The sequence below is a fragment of the Podarcis bocagei genome (genome assembly GCF_964188305.1).
Source record: "Podarcis bocagei genome assembly, chromosome: 16".
Classification (NCBI taxonomy): Eukaryota; Metazoa; Chordata; class Lepidosauria; order Squamata; family Lacertidae; genus Podarcis; species Podarcis bocagei.
The window spans coordinates 14,307,694-14,325,042 of record NC_138142.1 but is presented as its reverse complement, the minus strand read 5'-3'; the positions used below and the strand labels follow the sequence as shown (position 1 = coordinate 14,325,042).

General features: G+C 43.4%; 1 protein-coding gene across 1 annotated transcript in view; it reads left to right on the top strand.

The window, feature by feature from the left end:
- Window positions 1-2,571: 2,571 nt before the first annotated feature.
- Window positions 2,572-17,349, top strand: part of PPM1F (protein phosphatase, Mg2+/Mn2+ dependent 1F) — a 41,136-nt gene continuing 26,358 nt past the window's right edge. The window contains exons 1-2 of the mRNA XM_081175002.1: window positions 2,572-2,850; window positions 15,495-15,625. Coding sequence (XP_081031128.1) covers window positions 2,672-2,850; window positions 15,495-15,625 — 310 coding nt within the window. The 5' untranslated portion in view covers window positions 2,572-2,671. The remainder of the gene's footprint in view (window positions 2,851-15,494; window positions 15,626-17,349) is intronic.

Here is a 17,349-nt window from a genome sequence, read left to right as displayed (position 1 = left end):
AATTGGTAGTGTTCTCTCTTGTTTTCCTTCAGCTATGCCAGTTGTGTCATGCACTAAATAAATAACTTTGGATGTGTAGCAATTGAGGAGAGTAGATTTAGAGCTTGCACTGCATTTTCTAAGTCATTATGCCTGTAAGGGCAGGTTTCCTGTTTACCATCACGATGTCTTTGGTTGGCAAGGGCCTGGGGGGATGGAATGCCTGCCACACTGTTGTTATTGTTCATGTGAATTAGTTGGCCGGCTGATAGGGCCAATCCTGATGCCATTACTAATCCAGAATGCGGCAGCTAGACTGGTGACTGGGAGTGGCTGCCGAGACCACATAACTCCGGTCTTGAAAGACCTACATTGGCTCCCAGTACGTTTCCGAGCACAATTCAAAGTGTTAGTGCTGACCTTTAAAGCCCTAAATGGCCTCGGCCCAGTATATCTGAAGGAGCACCTCCACCCCCATTGTTCAGCCCTGACACTGAGGTCCAGCTCCAAGGGCCTTCTGGTGGTTCCCTCACTGTGAGAAGCCAAGTTACAGGGAACCAGGCAGAGGGCCTTCTCGGTAGTGGCACCTGCCCTGTGGAACACCCTCCCACCAGATGTCAAAGAGAACAACAACTACCAAACTTTTAGAAGACATCTGAAGGTAGCCCTGTTTAGGGAAGCTTTTAATGTTTGATGTATTACTGTATTTTAATATTTGGTTGGTAGCCGCCCAGAGTGGCTGGGGAAGCCCAGCCAGATGGGCGGGGTATAAATAAATTATTATTATTATTATTATTATTATTATTATTATTATTATTATTATTATTATTATTATTACTACTACTACTACTACTACTACTACTACTGTGCCTACATGTTCTCCAGGAGCAGCTGTGAGCATGCCAGGCATTGCACCTACTTGTTCATTTCTTTCTTCTTTTTTAATTTTTATTGATTTTAACATATAAATTATAAAATGTACCACAAAATGTATCCCTTATACAATCTTTTTAGACTTCCATCAGCACCTCTGATGATCCACCGTTTTAACCACTTCTTATGCATTTCTTAACTATATTGCCTTTACATCTCTTAACAAATCATCCTTCCCCTTCTCCATTTTTGCAATACTTCCAATAATACTCCTCACAAAACCTCTTACAAACCTAAACGTCGTCTGATCTTCACAAGCACCTACTTCTTCATTTCATTTCAGTTGGCAGATGTCTCTGTGCATGCATTCTGTATATTTATTTCTTTGTGTGTGTGTGCGTACACATGCATATGTACACACAGAACCAAAGCAAAAGAAATATCAGTATCGTTTCTGTTTTAGTCACTGTTGATGATTATTTACCAGCTGCCCTTCCAAGAAGGCTGCTGCTTGCAATAAAGTCGGCGCTCCTATACCTACTTACCTGGGAGTAAGCCCCCTTAAATTCGGTGGGACTCCTTCACAAATGAATGGCACTGGAAATCTGTTAAAACATTTTCAGATAAACATGGGTGGGGTGGGCAGAAGGGACACATTTTCCAGCCACAACAGGGAACTAAAGGTGCCTAGACCTTCACTGTACTCTCTTCAGCGCCTGCTAAAAACATTCCTGTGTAGGCAAGTCTACCCAGCGGCTTAGAAAACTGAGGCAATTCTAATCTGTTTTGGCATTTTAACTTCTGCATGCTGTTTTTTTTCTTGATTTTACCGTTTGTCTCCTGTAAACAGCTTTGAGGCATGTGTTTTTTTAACCAAAGGAAATCAAGCGGTGTGCAGATTTCATGATGATGATTACCCACACATCTGGCTGGGTGGCTTACAGCACATATAAAAACATAGTAAAACGTCAAACAAAAAAAAACCTTCCTGATACAGGGCTGCCTTTCAGATATCTTCTAAAAGTTGTGTCGTTATTTCCTTGACATCAGATGGGGAGGGCACCCTATACCAACAACTACTACTACTAATTTTATTTTGTATACCCCGCCCATCTGGCAGGGTTAATCCCCAGCCACTCTGGGCGGCTTACAGCACATATAAAAACATAGTAAAACCCTCAAACATTAAAAAAAAAACAACTTCCCGAATACAGGGCTGCCTTCAGATGTCTTCTAAAAGTTGTGTAGTTCTTTATTTCCTTGACATCTGATGGGAGGGCGCCCAACAACAAATAATAATGACGATTATAATTTTATTATGTATAATAATAAATCTTGTGTAGTTCTTTATTTCCTTGACATCTGATGGGAGGGCGCCCAACAACAACAGCAGCAAATTATTATTATTATTATTATTATTATTATTATTATTATTATTATTATTATTATTATTATTATTATTATTATTATTTTATTAAGTATAATAATAACCGTTGTGTGGTTCTTTATTTCCTTGACATCTGACAGGAGGGCGTTCCATAATAATGATGATGATGATGATGATGATAACGGCCGCCGCTGTCCCCCCTGCCCCGCACCCTTCTCCCCGCCGCCGCCGCCCGGCCCTGACAGGAGCCGTTTCCAGGCGGGGCCGGCGCCGCCACTCCGCTTCCCTTCGGGGGTCAGAAGGCAGGGGAGGCGGGGAGAGGAGGAGGCGGAGGCCGGGCCGCGCGGCGGAGTCCGCCTCCCTCCAGTCAGGCAGCTCGCGGGAAGCGCTCGGGTGCTTGCTCGCTCGCTCGCTCGCTCGCGCCTGGAGGCCATGGCGTGGCCGGAGGCGGCGCGGGGCTTCGTGGGGACGCTCCTGAGGGACTTTCCGAGGCCGCTGGGCCCGGACGACGCGCCACCTTGGAGCCCGGCGCCGGGCCGCCTGGGGTCCCTCAGCCAGGCCGAAGCGCCGGCGGAGCTGGCCGAGTTGGCCCGGACCTTCTTGGGCAGCAGGTAGGGGCCGGAGAGAGAGAGAGAGGCCCCGGGGGGAGCCTGAGGAGGGGCCGCGGGTGGCGGAGCGAGAGGCGGCGCGGCGGAAAGTTGCGCCCGGGGCGAAAACTGGGCGCGGAGTTGGGAGAGCGAAGCTAGGGCTGGGTCCTGCAGAGCGGGCAGGGAGCGGGAGGTGCACACGTGTGTGTGTGTGTGGATTGTGGGGTCACTAGTGCAAAGGTGAGGCAGCAGCATGAGTACATATGGATTGTGGGCTCACAAGTGCAAGGGTGAAAGTGTCTCAAATGCACATGGATTGCGGGCTCACAAGTGCAAGGGTGATGGTGTCTCAAATGCACATGGATTGTGGGCTCACAAATGCAAGGGTGAAGGTGTCTCAAATGCATATGGATTGTGGGCTCACGAGTGCAAGGGTGAAGGTGTCTCAAATGCACATGGATTGTGGGCTCACAAGTGCAAGGGTGAAGGTGTCTCAAATGCACATGGATTGTGGGCTCACGAGTGCAAGGGTGAAAGTGTCTCAAATGCATATTGATTGTGGGCTCACAAGTGCAAGGGTGAAGGTGTCTTGAGTGCACATGGATTGTGGGCTCATGAGTGCAAGGGTGAAAGTGTCTCAAATGCATATTGATTGTGGGCTCACGAGTGCAAGGGTGAAAATGTCTCAAATGCATATGGATTGTGGGCTCACAAGTGCAACGGTGAAAGTGTCTCAAATGCACATGGATTGCAGGCTCACAAGTGCAAGGGTGAAAGTGTCTTGAATGCATATGGATTGTGGAGTCAGTAGTGCAAGGGTGAAGGTGTCTTGAGTGCACATGGATTGTGGGCTCACGAGTGTAAGGGTGAGGCAGCTTGCATATGGATTGTGGAGTCAATAGTGTGAGTGAGGTTGTGTTTTGAGTGCATACGGGCTCCTTGGGGAGGAAAGGTGGGGTATAAATTCATTTTATAATAATAATACATAGCACAGTCCGCATGCCAGTCCATTTTGTGTCCTAGGCAAGGCTAACTACTTACACACATGCACACACACAAACCCCATTGCTAACCTCAGTTTTCAAAAACAGGTCTTGTGGAAGTGATAAAATTCTTCAAAATATAACATAAAGGTAAAATAATGTCAGAAATGTATATGATATAACAAAAACTAATGTATATTTGCCCCCTGAAGGTCAGTACTGCGCCCCTCTGAAGTCTGCAGCCTAGGCTGGTAGTTTGCCTAATGCTAGCAGCAGCCCTCTATGTAGGAAGAGTGGACTTACTAAAGTAGGACCAGGGTGCACTATTAGTGCGTGTGTGAGGTGGCATTGTGAATCCACAGATAGGAAGGGTTGACTTCCTATCAATAGTGCATGTGTGTGGAGGATGTATCTGAATGTATGGATTGGATGGAGTCATAGGGTGTGCTTGTGGGGTTATTAGTGCGTGGGGGGGGAAGGAGGGGATTATTGGTGATTATATGAAAGAGTGGGTGCAAATGTTTCAAAAAGACTGTTTCCAAAAGAATGGGCTGCCTTGGGAATTGAACGGTGCCTGCTAACGGTACAGGCAAGGCCTGCAAATGGACTGCAAATGCTAACGTACTGGTGATTGTTTTTATGGAAATAAGCAGTTCTGAGCCTACTACTGCCCCAGTGGGAGGGTAACTCACAGGTGCTGCTTTGAGCACAAGGAGGGCAAGACACAGTTTTAACAACTAACACTTCTACATTTAATGGAGGTTAAGTGAACTAGGCATCCAGTTTTTCCGTTTTTCAAGTTAATTAGAAACAAGGAATGGATACCAGCTGCAAATACAGGACTAGACAAACCTGGCGGTTTTGAAGTTTTTAGCTCATTTTCTAGGGAGTTGGAAAATTATCTGATACAAAGTGAAAATTAGATTAGGAATTTATTTGGGGGGGGGGGAGTGAATCAAGAAAGCCCACACTGCAAATTCATGAGTGTCGCTTCAAGAGGAATTTGGAGTGGTGTGCCCCACCCAGTAATTTTTGGACTACTGACTTCAAATGTTATTCTGAAAATGGCAAAGCATTGCTTTTCTTTTTAACTCTCAAAGGTATGAAATGTATTCTCGCATGTACTAAAATGTGTTGAGAGCTTTGTGTGTGTGCAGATACCTGCTGCGGTAACGGTAGGTGGTTTGAACAGAACCAGGGAAGAATGGGTAGAAAAAGCACCTACCTATATTGCCAGAACTGTGCAAATTTGAAGCAGTGCCCAAAGCAACATTTATTTGGCTTTTGAGAGGTTCAGCTGGGCCATTGTGGAGCTGTTGTGGTTTTGGAGCTCTGCTGTTCAGATACACAATTATTTGCATTTGATTGCCACGCATAATAATAATAATAATAATAATAATAATAATAATAATAATAATAATTTTTATTATTTATACCCCGCCCTCCCCAGCCAAGGCCGGGCTCAGGGCGGCTAACAAGCAATAATAAAAACAAGTTGAATGAATACAACTTAAAAACAAGATTAAAATACAACATTAAAATATTGAAATATTAAAATGCAGCCTCATCACAGGAGGAGAAAGAAAAAAGAAAGAGGGGGAGGGAATCACATTGGCTCTAAGCCAAAGGCCAGGCGGAACAACTCTGTCTTACAGGCCCTGCGGAAAGAAATCAGATCCTGCAGGGCGCTGGTCTCATGAGGCAGAGCGTTCCACCAGGCCGGAGCCAGTGTTGAAAAGGCCCTGGCTCTGGTTGAAGCCAATCTAACTTCCTTAGGGCCGGGACCACTAGGGTGTTGCCGTTTATGGACCTTGAGGGAGCCAGTGTGGTGTAGTGGTTAAGAGTGGTAGTCTCGTAATCTGGGGAACCGGGTTCGCGTCTCTGCTCCTCCACATGCAGCTGCTGGGTGACCTTGGGCCAGCCACACTTCTTTGAAGTCTCTCAGCCCCACTCACCTCACAGAGTGTTTGTTGTGGGGGAGGAAGGGAAAGGAGCATGTTAGCCGCTTTGAGACTCCTTAAAGGGAGTGAAAGGCGGGATATCAAATCCAAACTCTTCTTCTTCTTCCGTGGGGCATACCGGGAGAGGCGGTCCCGTAGGTACGAGGGTCCTAGGAGGGTGCGGCCATTAGGAATTTTGGCGCAAGGTGCCATCAGTACACTGATGACACACAGCTCTGCTTCTCCATAGCATCTGAGTTAGGTGAGGCTGTGCTCAAGCTAGACCATTGTCTGGGCACAGAGATGGAGACTGTGGGTTGGTAGTTCCTGCGTCCTGGAAACTTGGCGTCCTGGAAACTATTCTGGATGGGGTTGCACTCCCTCTGAAAGAACAGGTTCAGCGTTTCGGGTGCTCCTGGGTCCATCTTTGTCACTGAAGCTCAGTTGGCCTCAGTGGCTAGGAGTGCCTGTTACCAGCTTCAGATGGTTTGTCATCTATGGTCGTTCTGGGACAGGAATGGTCTGGCCACAGTGATCCATTCACTGGTATCCTCAAGACTCCATTATTGAAGTGAGCGCACTCTATGTGAGGCTACAGTTGCAAAACATAAATAAAAGCTTGATGGCTTATAAATATTGGTCACAATTTGTTTTTAAAAATCCTTGGTGGGTTGCACAATGGTTCCTCTCCTGAGTCAGAATTAACCGGTTATCCTATGTGTGTGTGCACATGTGTGATTAAAGAGGCACTACAAGGTTTTGCTATGACTGACATGGCACTGTGGTCTCACATTGTCCTTCCCTGCTACTCCCCTGATTTATAGCATTAATGTTTTTTGTATGGAAGTTTTGGGTGAATTTCTGCTATTGCTGCGTCTGTTAATCTGTGTTAAGTACCTAACCACCTTGTTAGTTTTATTGGCTAGCAAAATAAGCTAAAAGACTTAAGATTTTGTGCAGTTGCATCTATTATTATTATTATTATTATTATTATTATTATTATTATTATTATACCCCACTTCCCCCCCAGATGGAACTGAAGGCAGCTTATAGATAAAAAAGAACTGACAAAAACCATTAAAAACAATTAAACATTGATAAAATTAAAACAATATACATATATAAAATATATTAAAATCTAAGCATCATTAAATAAGTTTTATGAAATGAGATGAAAGGGATTTAGAGAGGATTGTAAAACAGTCAGTTTTCTCTGAATCCCCTTTTTTATCATCCCATTACTTACATCTCACTGAATGATGTTGATGCAATTGTTCTAAATCTGAATTTATTAGTAAATGCTTACTAATATATGAAATGAACACTGTTATCTGGATGTGAGCAAGCTAAGGCCACTGCTCAGACCTGGTAATTCTTAATATTGTCCAGATGCTTGTGTTCAACAGTAAAACACCCGTAACAATGTTAGGGGCAGAAAGATGTTTTTCCCTGGCAGGGCATCTGGTGTGATCACACCATCTGTTGCCTAACCTGAATTTAATTTGGATGTTGCCTCCTATTAAATTTTATTTTCATCTTTAAATATTTCCCCTCTCCTTAGTATGTCAGTATAGAGGATAGTTCATTGTATCCTGATCTTAAACCTGTTTCTCTGCAATGAAATCTTAACTGATTTCAAACCAACATATTTCCAGACAAAGATGCTTAGGACTACAGTTTTCCGGTCTTGCAGCAGAATTTGTATGGAGTACAAAAACAGCATATTATATGCTCAACCAGGGAAAATTACTAGATAACCTCTAGCCCTTTTAGCCCTTACATATGCTTCTTGTGCATTAAAAAATTGTCAGTTTGAATTAAAAATTAAACTCTTCTGTTTTCATAGTGGTGTTTATTGTTTTACTGTCCTTTTAATTTAAGAGATGCAAAATGTTCACTCTCATTTCATTTTCTCACGTTAGCAATGGCAGTAAAATGGTACAATCAGCTATATAAATAGGGCCAAACTAGACAAGACTAGTTTGGATCCTTGGATCTTTTGCAAATCAAATTTATCCGGCCCTTGATTTTGTTGTGATGCTGCTATTTCAGCGTGCTCTTCTGTTTTTGTCTGCTTTTATTTGTTTTAGATGATGGTCTTGTTCCTTTACAGCTCTTTGCTTTTTAATTGGGGTTGTTATCTTGTATTCTGTATCTTCTCCTGGTATCTTTACAGGTGAAGAGTAGGTATAAATATTTTAATAAATATTTCGGGGACAAAAAATTTTAAAGCTTGATGTTGGTTGAATCTATTAATGTCTTTCCATCTTTTTTTCTTTTCTTTTTTGCATGGGATATGGTAGAAACTTTGATGCTCTCCTGAGAATAAGCGCTTTGTGGCCAGGGCCGTTTTTCGTCTACAGTTAAATACAACTTATCTACCATGTTCCCTATGCTCTTTAAAAGTAATGTTTGTTGTCTACTATTATGGGTTAAACCAGGCTTCCTCAACCTCGGCCCTCCTGAGGTTTTGAGGCTACAATTCCCATCATCCCTGACCACTGGTCCTGCTAGCTAGGGATCATGGGAGTTGTAGGCCAAAAACATCTGGAGGGCCGAGGTTGAGGAAGCCTGGTTAAACGCAAGCCTTCAAAACTCCCCTAAATGAAAGGCTTACTTTGTGCTGTCAAGGCAGGGAGAGATCAGTGAAGAAAAGAGAGGGAGGAAATAAATTCTGCTTCCACTAAGGAACAGTTCCATAACAGGCTGTGTACAGCTAATTCATTTCTTTGGGGAATGCAGGGGATAGGAAGTCCAGCATTCTGGTTTCTGTGTGTGGTGGAAAAGGGACCTCAAGACCTCCTGTAAATAGAGATGGAACTATATAATTTGACAGGCTAGATCCTTCCATTATTTTCTTAATCAGTGCAGAGTCTCTTCTGAAACACACATAATTATACAGTTGAAATATCATTGTGTAAACCTAGAGGAGGGGCAGTTATAGGGACAAAGCTGGAAAAATCATAGGTGGCTATTTTTTTGTATGGGTGCATAGGCGCATAACAATCTGAAATATTAGTTCATTCAGCCCTTCCAAGGGTGTAGTTCAGGGGTCAGCATACTTTTTCAGCAGGGGGCCGGTCCACTGTCCCTCAGACCTTGTGGGGACTGGACTATATTTTGCAAAAAACAAATGAACTAATTCCTATGCCCCACAAATAACCCAGAGATGCATTTTAAATAAAAGGACACATTCTACTCATGTGAAAACACGCTGATTCCCGGACCGTCTGAGGGCCGGATTTAGAAGGCAATTGGGCCAGATCTGGCCCCCAGGCCTTAGTTTGCCTACCCATGGTGTAGTCTTTTGCTATACAAAATTTACAGATTGAGCCTCCTTTTCTGTGTTTCACGTTAGTTCAGTCAGAGCCTTTAATTCAATTGTAACTGCTGAACAATTTAAAAACAATCCTGAAAAGGCCTGGGTCATATTTGCAAATGGTGAACACTGTGTTTTCCTTTTTGTTTCTAAAGTTAATATTAAATCAATAATACCCCCATTCTTTCTGGGGTTAGAAAAAGAACGGTAAAATATGTGGCTGTGTTTAATGTATTCAAAACTATCTTTGGTCAAAACATGCTTTGATGAAGAATGTTTTCATTTAACATTAAGACTGATTTGTGGCAGTTTGTGATTTGACATGTTTCTTTGAAAATGTTAATTTTTCAACTAAGGGTAAGCTGTTCATTGTTAAATTCTACTAAACACTGGTGTAGTTTGGATTCAAAACTATTTATCTAGCTAAAGCAAATTTAAAGTCAACTTAAAGGTAAAGGTGCCCCTGCCCGTACGGGCCAGTCTTGCCAGACTCTAGGGTTGTGCGCTCATCTCACTCTAGAGGCCGGGAGCCAGCGCTGTCCGCAGACAATTCCGGGTCATGTGGCCAGCGTGACAAAGCCGCATCTGGCGAGCCAGTGCAGCACACGGAAACGCTGTTTACCTTCCCGCCAGTAAGCGGTCCCTATTTATCTACTTGCACCCGGGGGTGCTTCCGAACTGCTAGGTTGGCAGGCGCTGGGACCGAGTGACGGGAGCGCACCCCGCCGCGGGGATTCGAACCACCGACCTTTCGATCGGCAAGTCCTAGGCGCTGAGGCTTTAACCCACAGCACCACCCGCGTCCCCCCAAAGTCAACTTAGCCTCTCTCTATTAAGGAATGCTTCCTATTTCATATTTATTATTCTCCCCGGTGATGAATTGTTACTTTGCTTAAAATAACAGTTTTACCAAGTTTTAACCATGCAAATAGGTGAACGTGTGCAATTTTCTGAATACTATTATTATTACGGTAATAGCTCTTTCAAGTTCTGTCTGAAGAACTGTCCTGAATGCAGACATGGTTCTACCTTGGTTATATTTGTTGCAACTAAGCTGTAGCATGACAGCTCGAAAAGTATCTGTTCAGTGGTTCTGAGTTAGCAATTTTGTGGTTCAGTGTTGGCTGGTATGTCTGCTTCAATAAACTCATTTCTCAATGGTAGACAAAATGTTGCTAGATTGTGCATTAAAAATGTGTTTCCCTTAGGACACGGTCCACACTTTATTTAAAGCATTTTTGACCTGTTCTTCAACTGGAGTGAGGGAGAAGGATTTGGAAATGCTTAAAATACCAACAATGAGACCGTCCTTGCCCTCAGGTTTACAGTCTGAAAGACACAGTATAAAAGGAAAAGAGATCGGGGAGGGAAGAGGAAAAGAGCAAACCCACTGCTATGGCCTGACAGAATGACTGATCCTAGACAGTCTCTGGCAAGGGATGCCTCCCACTAGGATTAGGGATTGTTTTTGGCCGTGCTTCTCTTCCCAGTCCCCAGCTCTAAGCTATATGGGGAGGTGAACCTCCAGAAGTTGGAGATGGGAGCAGGGGTTTAACTGTGCTTTGGTAGTGCAACATGAGGTTAGGGATAAGACCCTGCTCTGTTACTGCGCCTCAGACCTGTGTCTCCAGCGCTGATCGCGCGGCGGGCTGGAGGGTAGGGGAGCATGTGTCCATACACGTGCGCGTACGCTATTTCCAGTGCACTTCTGGGTCGGAGGAGCACCGGAAATAGCTTGTGCGCATGTGCACAGGCCTCCTCCGACCCGGATGTGCACCGGAAATAGCGCGTGCACAAATAACACTTGCGCATGCGCACAAGCTATTTCCAGTGCTCCTCCGACCCGGAAGTGGGCAGCCATGCACCACAGCGCCGGTAAGAGTGGGGGGTGGCAGCGGGCGGCAGGGGTCACCACGGGTCGGATAAACGAGTCCCTCGGGCCTTATCCGGCCCACAGGCCTTAGTTTGGAGACCTCTGTGATAGAGGCCAGCTAAAATTTCTGGACCTTGTGAAAACATCTTGAAATAAATAAATTAAAACCTCTCCCCGCCCGCAAAGTGCAACACATTGTTATAAAGCTTGGGCTGTGTTTCATCTTTCCTGACACTCTTTATGTTAATGCAAGAAGGAGCTGAACAGTAGCTGCATATTTTGCATTCCTGCCCTGGAGCTAGTGTTTGTTAGAGAGACTCTGTGAGGCTCAAAATTACTTATATCCCCAAGATTCCAAAACTGCCAAGACTTTTCCCAACTTTTTTTTATTCCTTTTCGACCACAAGAATTCTCAGGGAGGGAGTCTCCAACTCTTCCACCCAACAGAACCTGGCTGTCTGAGACTTTGTACTCTTGCTGTTTCTGTGGGTAAGAAATGTATGTAATTGGAGTAAAATTGCTCCTGAGAGCTCCTGGGTTTGAAAGAACAACTGTTAATGGCTTGACCAGATTTGTTTTGGCATTTTACAAGTATGCTTGAACTGTTGCACTGGGATGTTCTGCAAAAGGGGACTCACCCGTAGAGCTTTCATTGAGAATTTTGGCCAAGAGATTAATCTCATCACACACACACACACCCCAACAAAACCCACCATCCTTATATTGCCCCCAAACCAACAGACTAACAGACAACTAACCAATTTATGGTAATCTCCTAACCTGTTAGCAACTCCTGCCTCAGTGCTTACCCTTGTGATGGGCAGCCTGTTATATTGGTCTGCAACTCCTTTACCATTAGCCACGCAGGTTTGGGCTGATGGGAGTTGTAGTCCAACAAGACTGGGAAGACCACAACCAAGTTACCCATTCCTGGCTTAGATAGATACTGACTGAGATATTCTAGCTAGCAATGCTGTTTACACGTCCCCCAATAATTCATTGAACTTGGCAGAGCTTACTTCTGAGTAAGCATACACACAATGGTGCAACCCGTTTACTCATTCCAGGTGTCTGTAGGCTTGGCAGGATTACTAGGTGGTGAAAGAGAGAAGCAGACTGAACACGCTCGTAAATTATTTGCAAGCCAACCTGAATATGATAACGATAGACCCAATGTATGGATGGGTAGAAAAGACTTGGAATCGGGGCCCATAGTTTAAGAATTCCAGCTCAAATTAAATCCTGAAAATGACCCTTCTCCTGTTTTGGGAGGTGGGAATCCTACCATGTGAACCTAGGGCAGGCTTGTAAAACAACTTCAATAGCCTTCCTTCCGTCCTCTTTTTTTACTAGCCTGCTTGGGGCTGGCAGAAAAGGGACAGAGAGCACCATTCTCCTTGAAGCAGCCCCACTGCTTTTCCAGCCTTCAGCTGTGTACACACCATATGTTAAAAGTACATTTAAAGCACATGGCTTCCCCCAAAGAATCATAGTCGTTGTAGTTTACCCCTCGCAGAGTTTCAGTTCCCGGCTCCCTTAACAAACTACAGTTCCCAGGATTCTTTGAGAGAGGTCACTTGCTTTAAAAAGCGTGCATATGCAGCCTTCGCCTGCCAGCCTGCTCAGTCGCCTGCATGGAATTGCTTCTCAGCTATGGCTGTCCGTCTACTGCCTTAAATGCATGCCTGCCCAGCTAGAGCTTATTACCGGTGTATTATATGTTACGTTACCTGGGTGAAGGGCAAACCATGAGGTAACAGAATTCTGTTTTATTACTAGGAAATAGCAGTTTGCCTTCTGAAAGCACAGATATATTCATGGCTGCCCCGCAAATCTTTCTCTCCCATTAGTGGAGCTGCTTCAAAACAAACAAACAAAACAAAACCTCATCCGTTCAGCATTATTCCTTTTGATGTGCAGTGTGGCAGCCACATTCCCTACGCTCACCACAAGCAACGGTTGACCATTTTGTGACCCTTTCCCCTTCTTATTCCTCCTGCCCCACTATCTTTGTTTGGTTCCTTCTAAATCTGTGCATTCTCCCTTTGCAACAATGCTATGCGCTCTTTCTCCTTATGTGAAAGAAAATGGCAACCACGAGTCTGTAAGTGGTGACGTACACAACATACATTTATTATTTTTTTAAAAAAGTTTTTTATTGCATTTTACAAAATATAGAAAAGATACAAAGACAAGGACAAGAAGAAAATAAAAACACAAAATACATACTACAAAATACAACAATACAGACATTAAGCATAAAGATGCAAAATACAAAAATACGTAAATTAGAAACTGATAATAAAAAGAAAAAGCACATATAAGAAAAACACAAAAATTCCTTCTTTCTTAATTTTAGATCTTAAATTCACATATTCTCCTGACTTCCTCACGTCCCCCGTTCTTGTATCCCTTTTCAAAGTTGGTTCAGCAAATTCATAGCCCATTAATTTATCTGTTGTTGGTTTAATCTTAGATTTTATCTTGTTACTAGAACCCCCGCATTTCACTTCAATGTCATCAACATTCAGAAATTTTACAATATTTCTGCAAATAGATTTTAAATTTCCCCCAATCGTCTTCCACTGACTCTTCTCCCTGGTGTCGGATTCTGCCGGTCATCTCCGCCATCTCCATGTAGTCTATTAGTTGCATCTGCCAGTCTTCCAAGGTGGGTAGATCTTGTGTCTTCCAATGTCGTACACAACATACATTTAAAGCACCGCTCCCAAAGTGTCTTGGGAACTTTAGTTTGTCAATGGCACTGGGAATTGTAGCTCTATGAGGAAACTACAGTGATACCTCAGGTTAAGTACTTAATTTGTTCCGGAGGTCCGTTCTTAACCTGAAACTGTTCTTAACCTGAAGCACCACTTTAGCTAATGGTGGCCTCCTGCTGCCGCTGCGCCACCGGAGCACGATTTCTGTTCTTATCCTGAAGCAAAGTTCTTAACCTGAAGCACTATTTCTGGGTTAGCGGAGTATGTAACCTGAAGCGTATGTAACCCGAGGTACCACTGTACCAGTTCCCAGGATTCTTGAGGGGATGTACTTTAAATATACTGTGCGTATGCAACCGTAGCTTTCTGCAACAATGCTATCCATTTCTCATGTACTATCACTATCACTCTCATGTACACACTAGTACTGCAACTAGCACAATTGGTCCTGAAGAAGTGTGCTTGCACACAAAAGTGCATACCAATAACTAACTTAGTTGGTCTCTAAGGTGCTACTGGAAGGAATTTTTTTATTGTGTTTTGACTATGGCAGACCAACACGGCTACCTACCTTTAACAATTGCTCCTGTTAAGAATAAAATATGACTTAATGCTAGGCCAGGTTTTGGGGGGGGAAGGGGGTGTTTGTTCACCTAGCTCTCCACTTTGCTTTTTCCGAACAGGAAGCAAAGTATTGTTCATGCCAAAAGATGCAGTTTGTATCCTGCAGGAAATTCTGGGAGGGAAGAAGGATGCTATTGTTGACATCAGTTTCCAGCACAGAATCCAGTTGCTTTGAGAAAGAGAATAACAGGAAGTGCCTCGGATTAGCTCATAATAACTGAAAACAATCCCCTTGCAAGCATGCATAGAATGGGCAGAAGTCCTTCCAATGTAAACTGGATCTTATATGTGTGAATCCTAAAAATGAAATACTGTATTTTTCGCTCCATAGGGCGCACCGGACCATAGGGCGCACCTAGTTTTGGGAGGCGGAAAACAAGAAAAACTTATTCTGAACCCCAGAAGCCAGAACAGCAAGAGGGATCTGGCTTCTGGGATACCGTGTGGCTGTTCTGGCTTCTGGGATAACCGCGCCAAGCCTCTTCAGGGCAGCGGGATGAAGGCTCCCCCTGCCCGAAGAGGCTGCGCAGGGCTAAAGCAGAAGCCAGGACAGGCGCGTCGCTGAAGGGGCGCTGCGCCTTCTCTCTCTGCGCAGAGAGGGAGAAGGCGCAGCGCCCTTCAGCGAAGCTGGAGAAGGAACAGAAGGAGACCCTTCTGCTCCTCCTCCGGCTTCCAGGTCAGGCGCCTTGCGGCGAAGCCGAGGATCCTGCATTCGCTCCATAGGACGCACACACATTTCCCCTTCATTTTTGGAGGGGAAAAAGTGCGTCCTATAGAGCGAAAAATATGGTACATAGATAAGAGTACAGTACAGAATAAGTTGCTATGAGTTGTACTACTCTGGGGTGAACTGTGGGTTTGGTTCACTTTTGGGGGGGGGCACAGCCAATAGAAGTTAAAATGTATCAAAAGATTATTACTCTTCATTATACAAATCTGGCAGTATTTACTTAATAGGAACAGTATTGTTACCTTGTATTTCCATCATCCCTTCCCCCAAATGCTGAACAAAAAACCACCTCCACCATAATAATTTTATTATTTATACCCCACCCATCTGACTGGGTTGCCCCAGCCCACTGCCCTGCAAATCATGAAGAATAGATGTGTGAGTCGGAATCGTAAACATACTTCATTTTAAACTTTCATCAACTGCTTTTCCTTGGCTATGCAGTCCATTTCAGTCCCTTTCCTTTCTTTCCATAACAGGAATGCACCGCCACTCCTTGCAGCATCTTTGATTCATGCTGCCATCCACGATATTTTGCAGACGGATCTTAATGAGTTTAAAAAGCAGAATGTGGAAGGGGAGGAAGCTGGAGATCACGAGACGGAGCCCTGTAAGTATATTTGCCTCCCAAAGTAATATGGGAGTCTGAGGTCAAGATCATTACTATTCAAGTAGATGTAACTCAACCTCTTTTATTTTCATTAATTTAAAACATTTTTATACCACTCTCCATCAAAATTGACTCCAGGATTGTTTACAGTAGTTTATGCGACATCCAGGTAAATTTACAATTCTTACAAGCATCATCATTGGCACATTTTTAGTCCGAAAAAGAACAGTATTGGCACCTTGAGGGCATTCCACTAATGGCATAATCACAGCCAAAAAGGTTAGCTAACACAGTGTAGTAATATAACCAGGAGGTTACCAGAGAATGGATGCAAGCTGGTGTTCTTGATGTTGCTAGATGGCAGAATTAGAAATAGTGCTTTTATTGTTTTCTGTCGTTTGAGAATTTCATTGCACAAGACACGGCACAGCTGCAGAACAAAGATAGCCCTTGATGAAAACCAGCAGGTTGTTGCAACAAAGCAAAGGAGAACAGTAAGACAACATTGATCAGCATGACTAGCAGCATTTGGTCTTTCTGCACCAGCCCAAGGAATTGTTGGCATCCTGCTACAATATTTTGAAAAATGGGGACTATCAAGATCCAATTATCATGTTAGTTTTTGATGATGGCAGTGAAGTTGCTAACCAGGGTAGATTTGATTTGATTTAAATCAAATCGATTTAAATCACTATTTAAATCACGGTTTAAATCACTAATCAGTAAGACTTGATTTAAATCTTTTTTTTTTTTACAGAAAGACTCATTCTTGCTGGTATAATCTTAATATTTACAACCAGATGAAGGTTTCATTTTTGGAATAAAAATTTTTCAGTAGTTTTTACAGTTAGTATATAACTGATTTGGTTATACTACAGTATTAGAAATACATAGACAGATAATTTTGAAATTATTGTGAGGTTTAATAAGTTAACTGTTTATATTTGGAAAACTTTTCTGCTGTACTTTATTGGAAGGAGAAAAATAATCATTTCCTTAATAACAGTTTAAACAATTTACAGTCATACCTCGGGTTACATAGGCTTCAGGTTGTGCGTTTTCGGGTTGCACACGGCGCCAAACCCGTAAGCACCGGAACAGGTTACTTCCGGGTTTTGGCGCTCGCGCATGTGCAGAAGTGCTAAATAGCACTATGCACAGAAGCGCCGAATCGTGACCCGCGTGCACACAGACGTGGCGCTGCAGGTTGCGAACGTGCCTCCTGCACGGATCACATTCGCAACCCGAGCGTCCACTATATATAGCTAAAGCAGTAACATTATAGCATATGTATCCATGTTTGTTAACTGATGTGGTTAAACTTTTTTTAAAAACAACAACACACACCTTAGAGTTTTAGCACACATGAAAAACTTAAAACAAATCCTTATTTCCTGATGAGTAGCCTTTGGACTATAATGTAACCTAAATAGAATACTATCTTTAGAAATATTTTTTTCCTCCAAAAGCATTTTATTTTAAAAATCCAATTTAAATTTAAAAAATCTGATTATTTTTATTTAAAAAAAACATTTATTTTTGTCCACCCTGTTGCTAACAGCGTTTCATGTTCAGTCATGCAAATGGCATGTCTCTGCCATTGAAGAGAATGGGATGGTTACTGTATTTACAGGGAACCCAGTGGAGCCCAGTAGTTCCAATCCTGTGGGTTGTCACAGTTTCTCAGCCTTGTTTTTCTGTCTGCAGAGTGGGATTCAGATGGA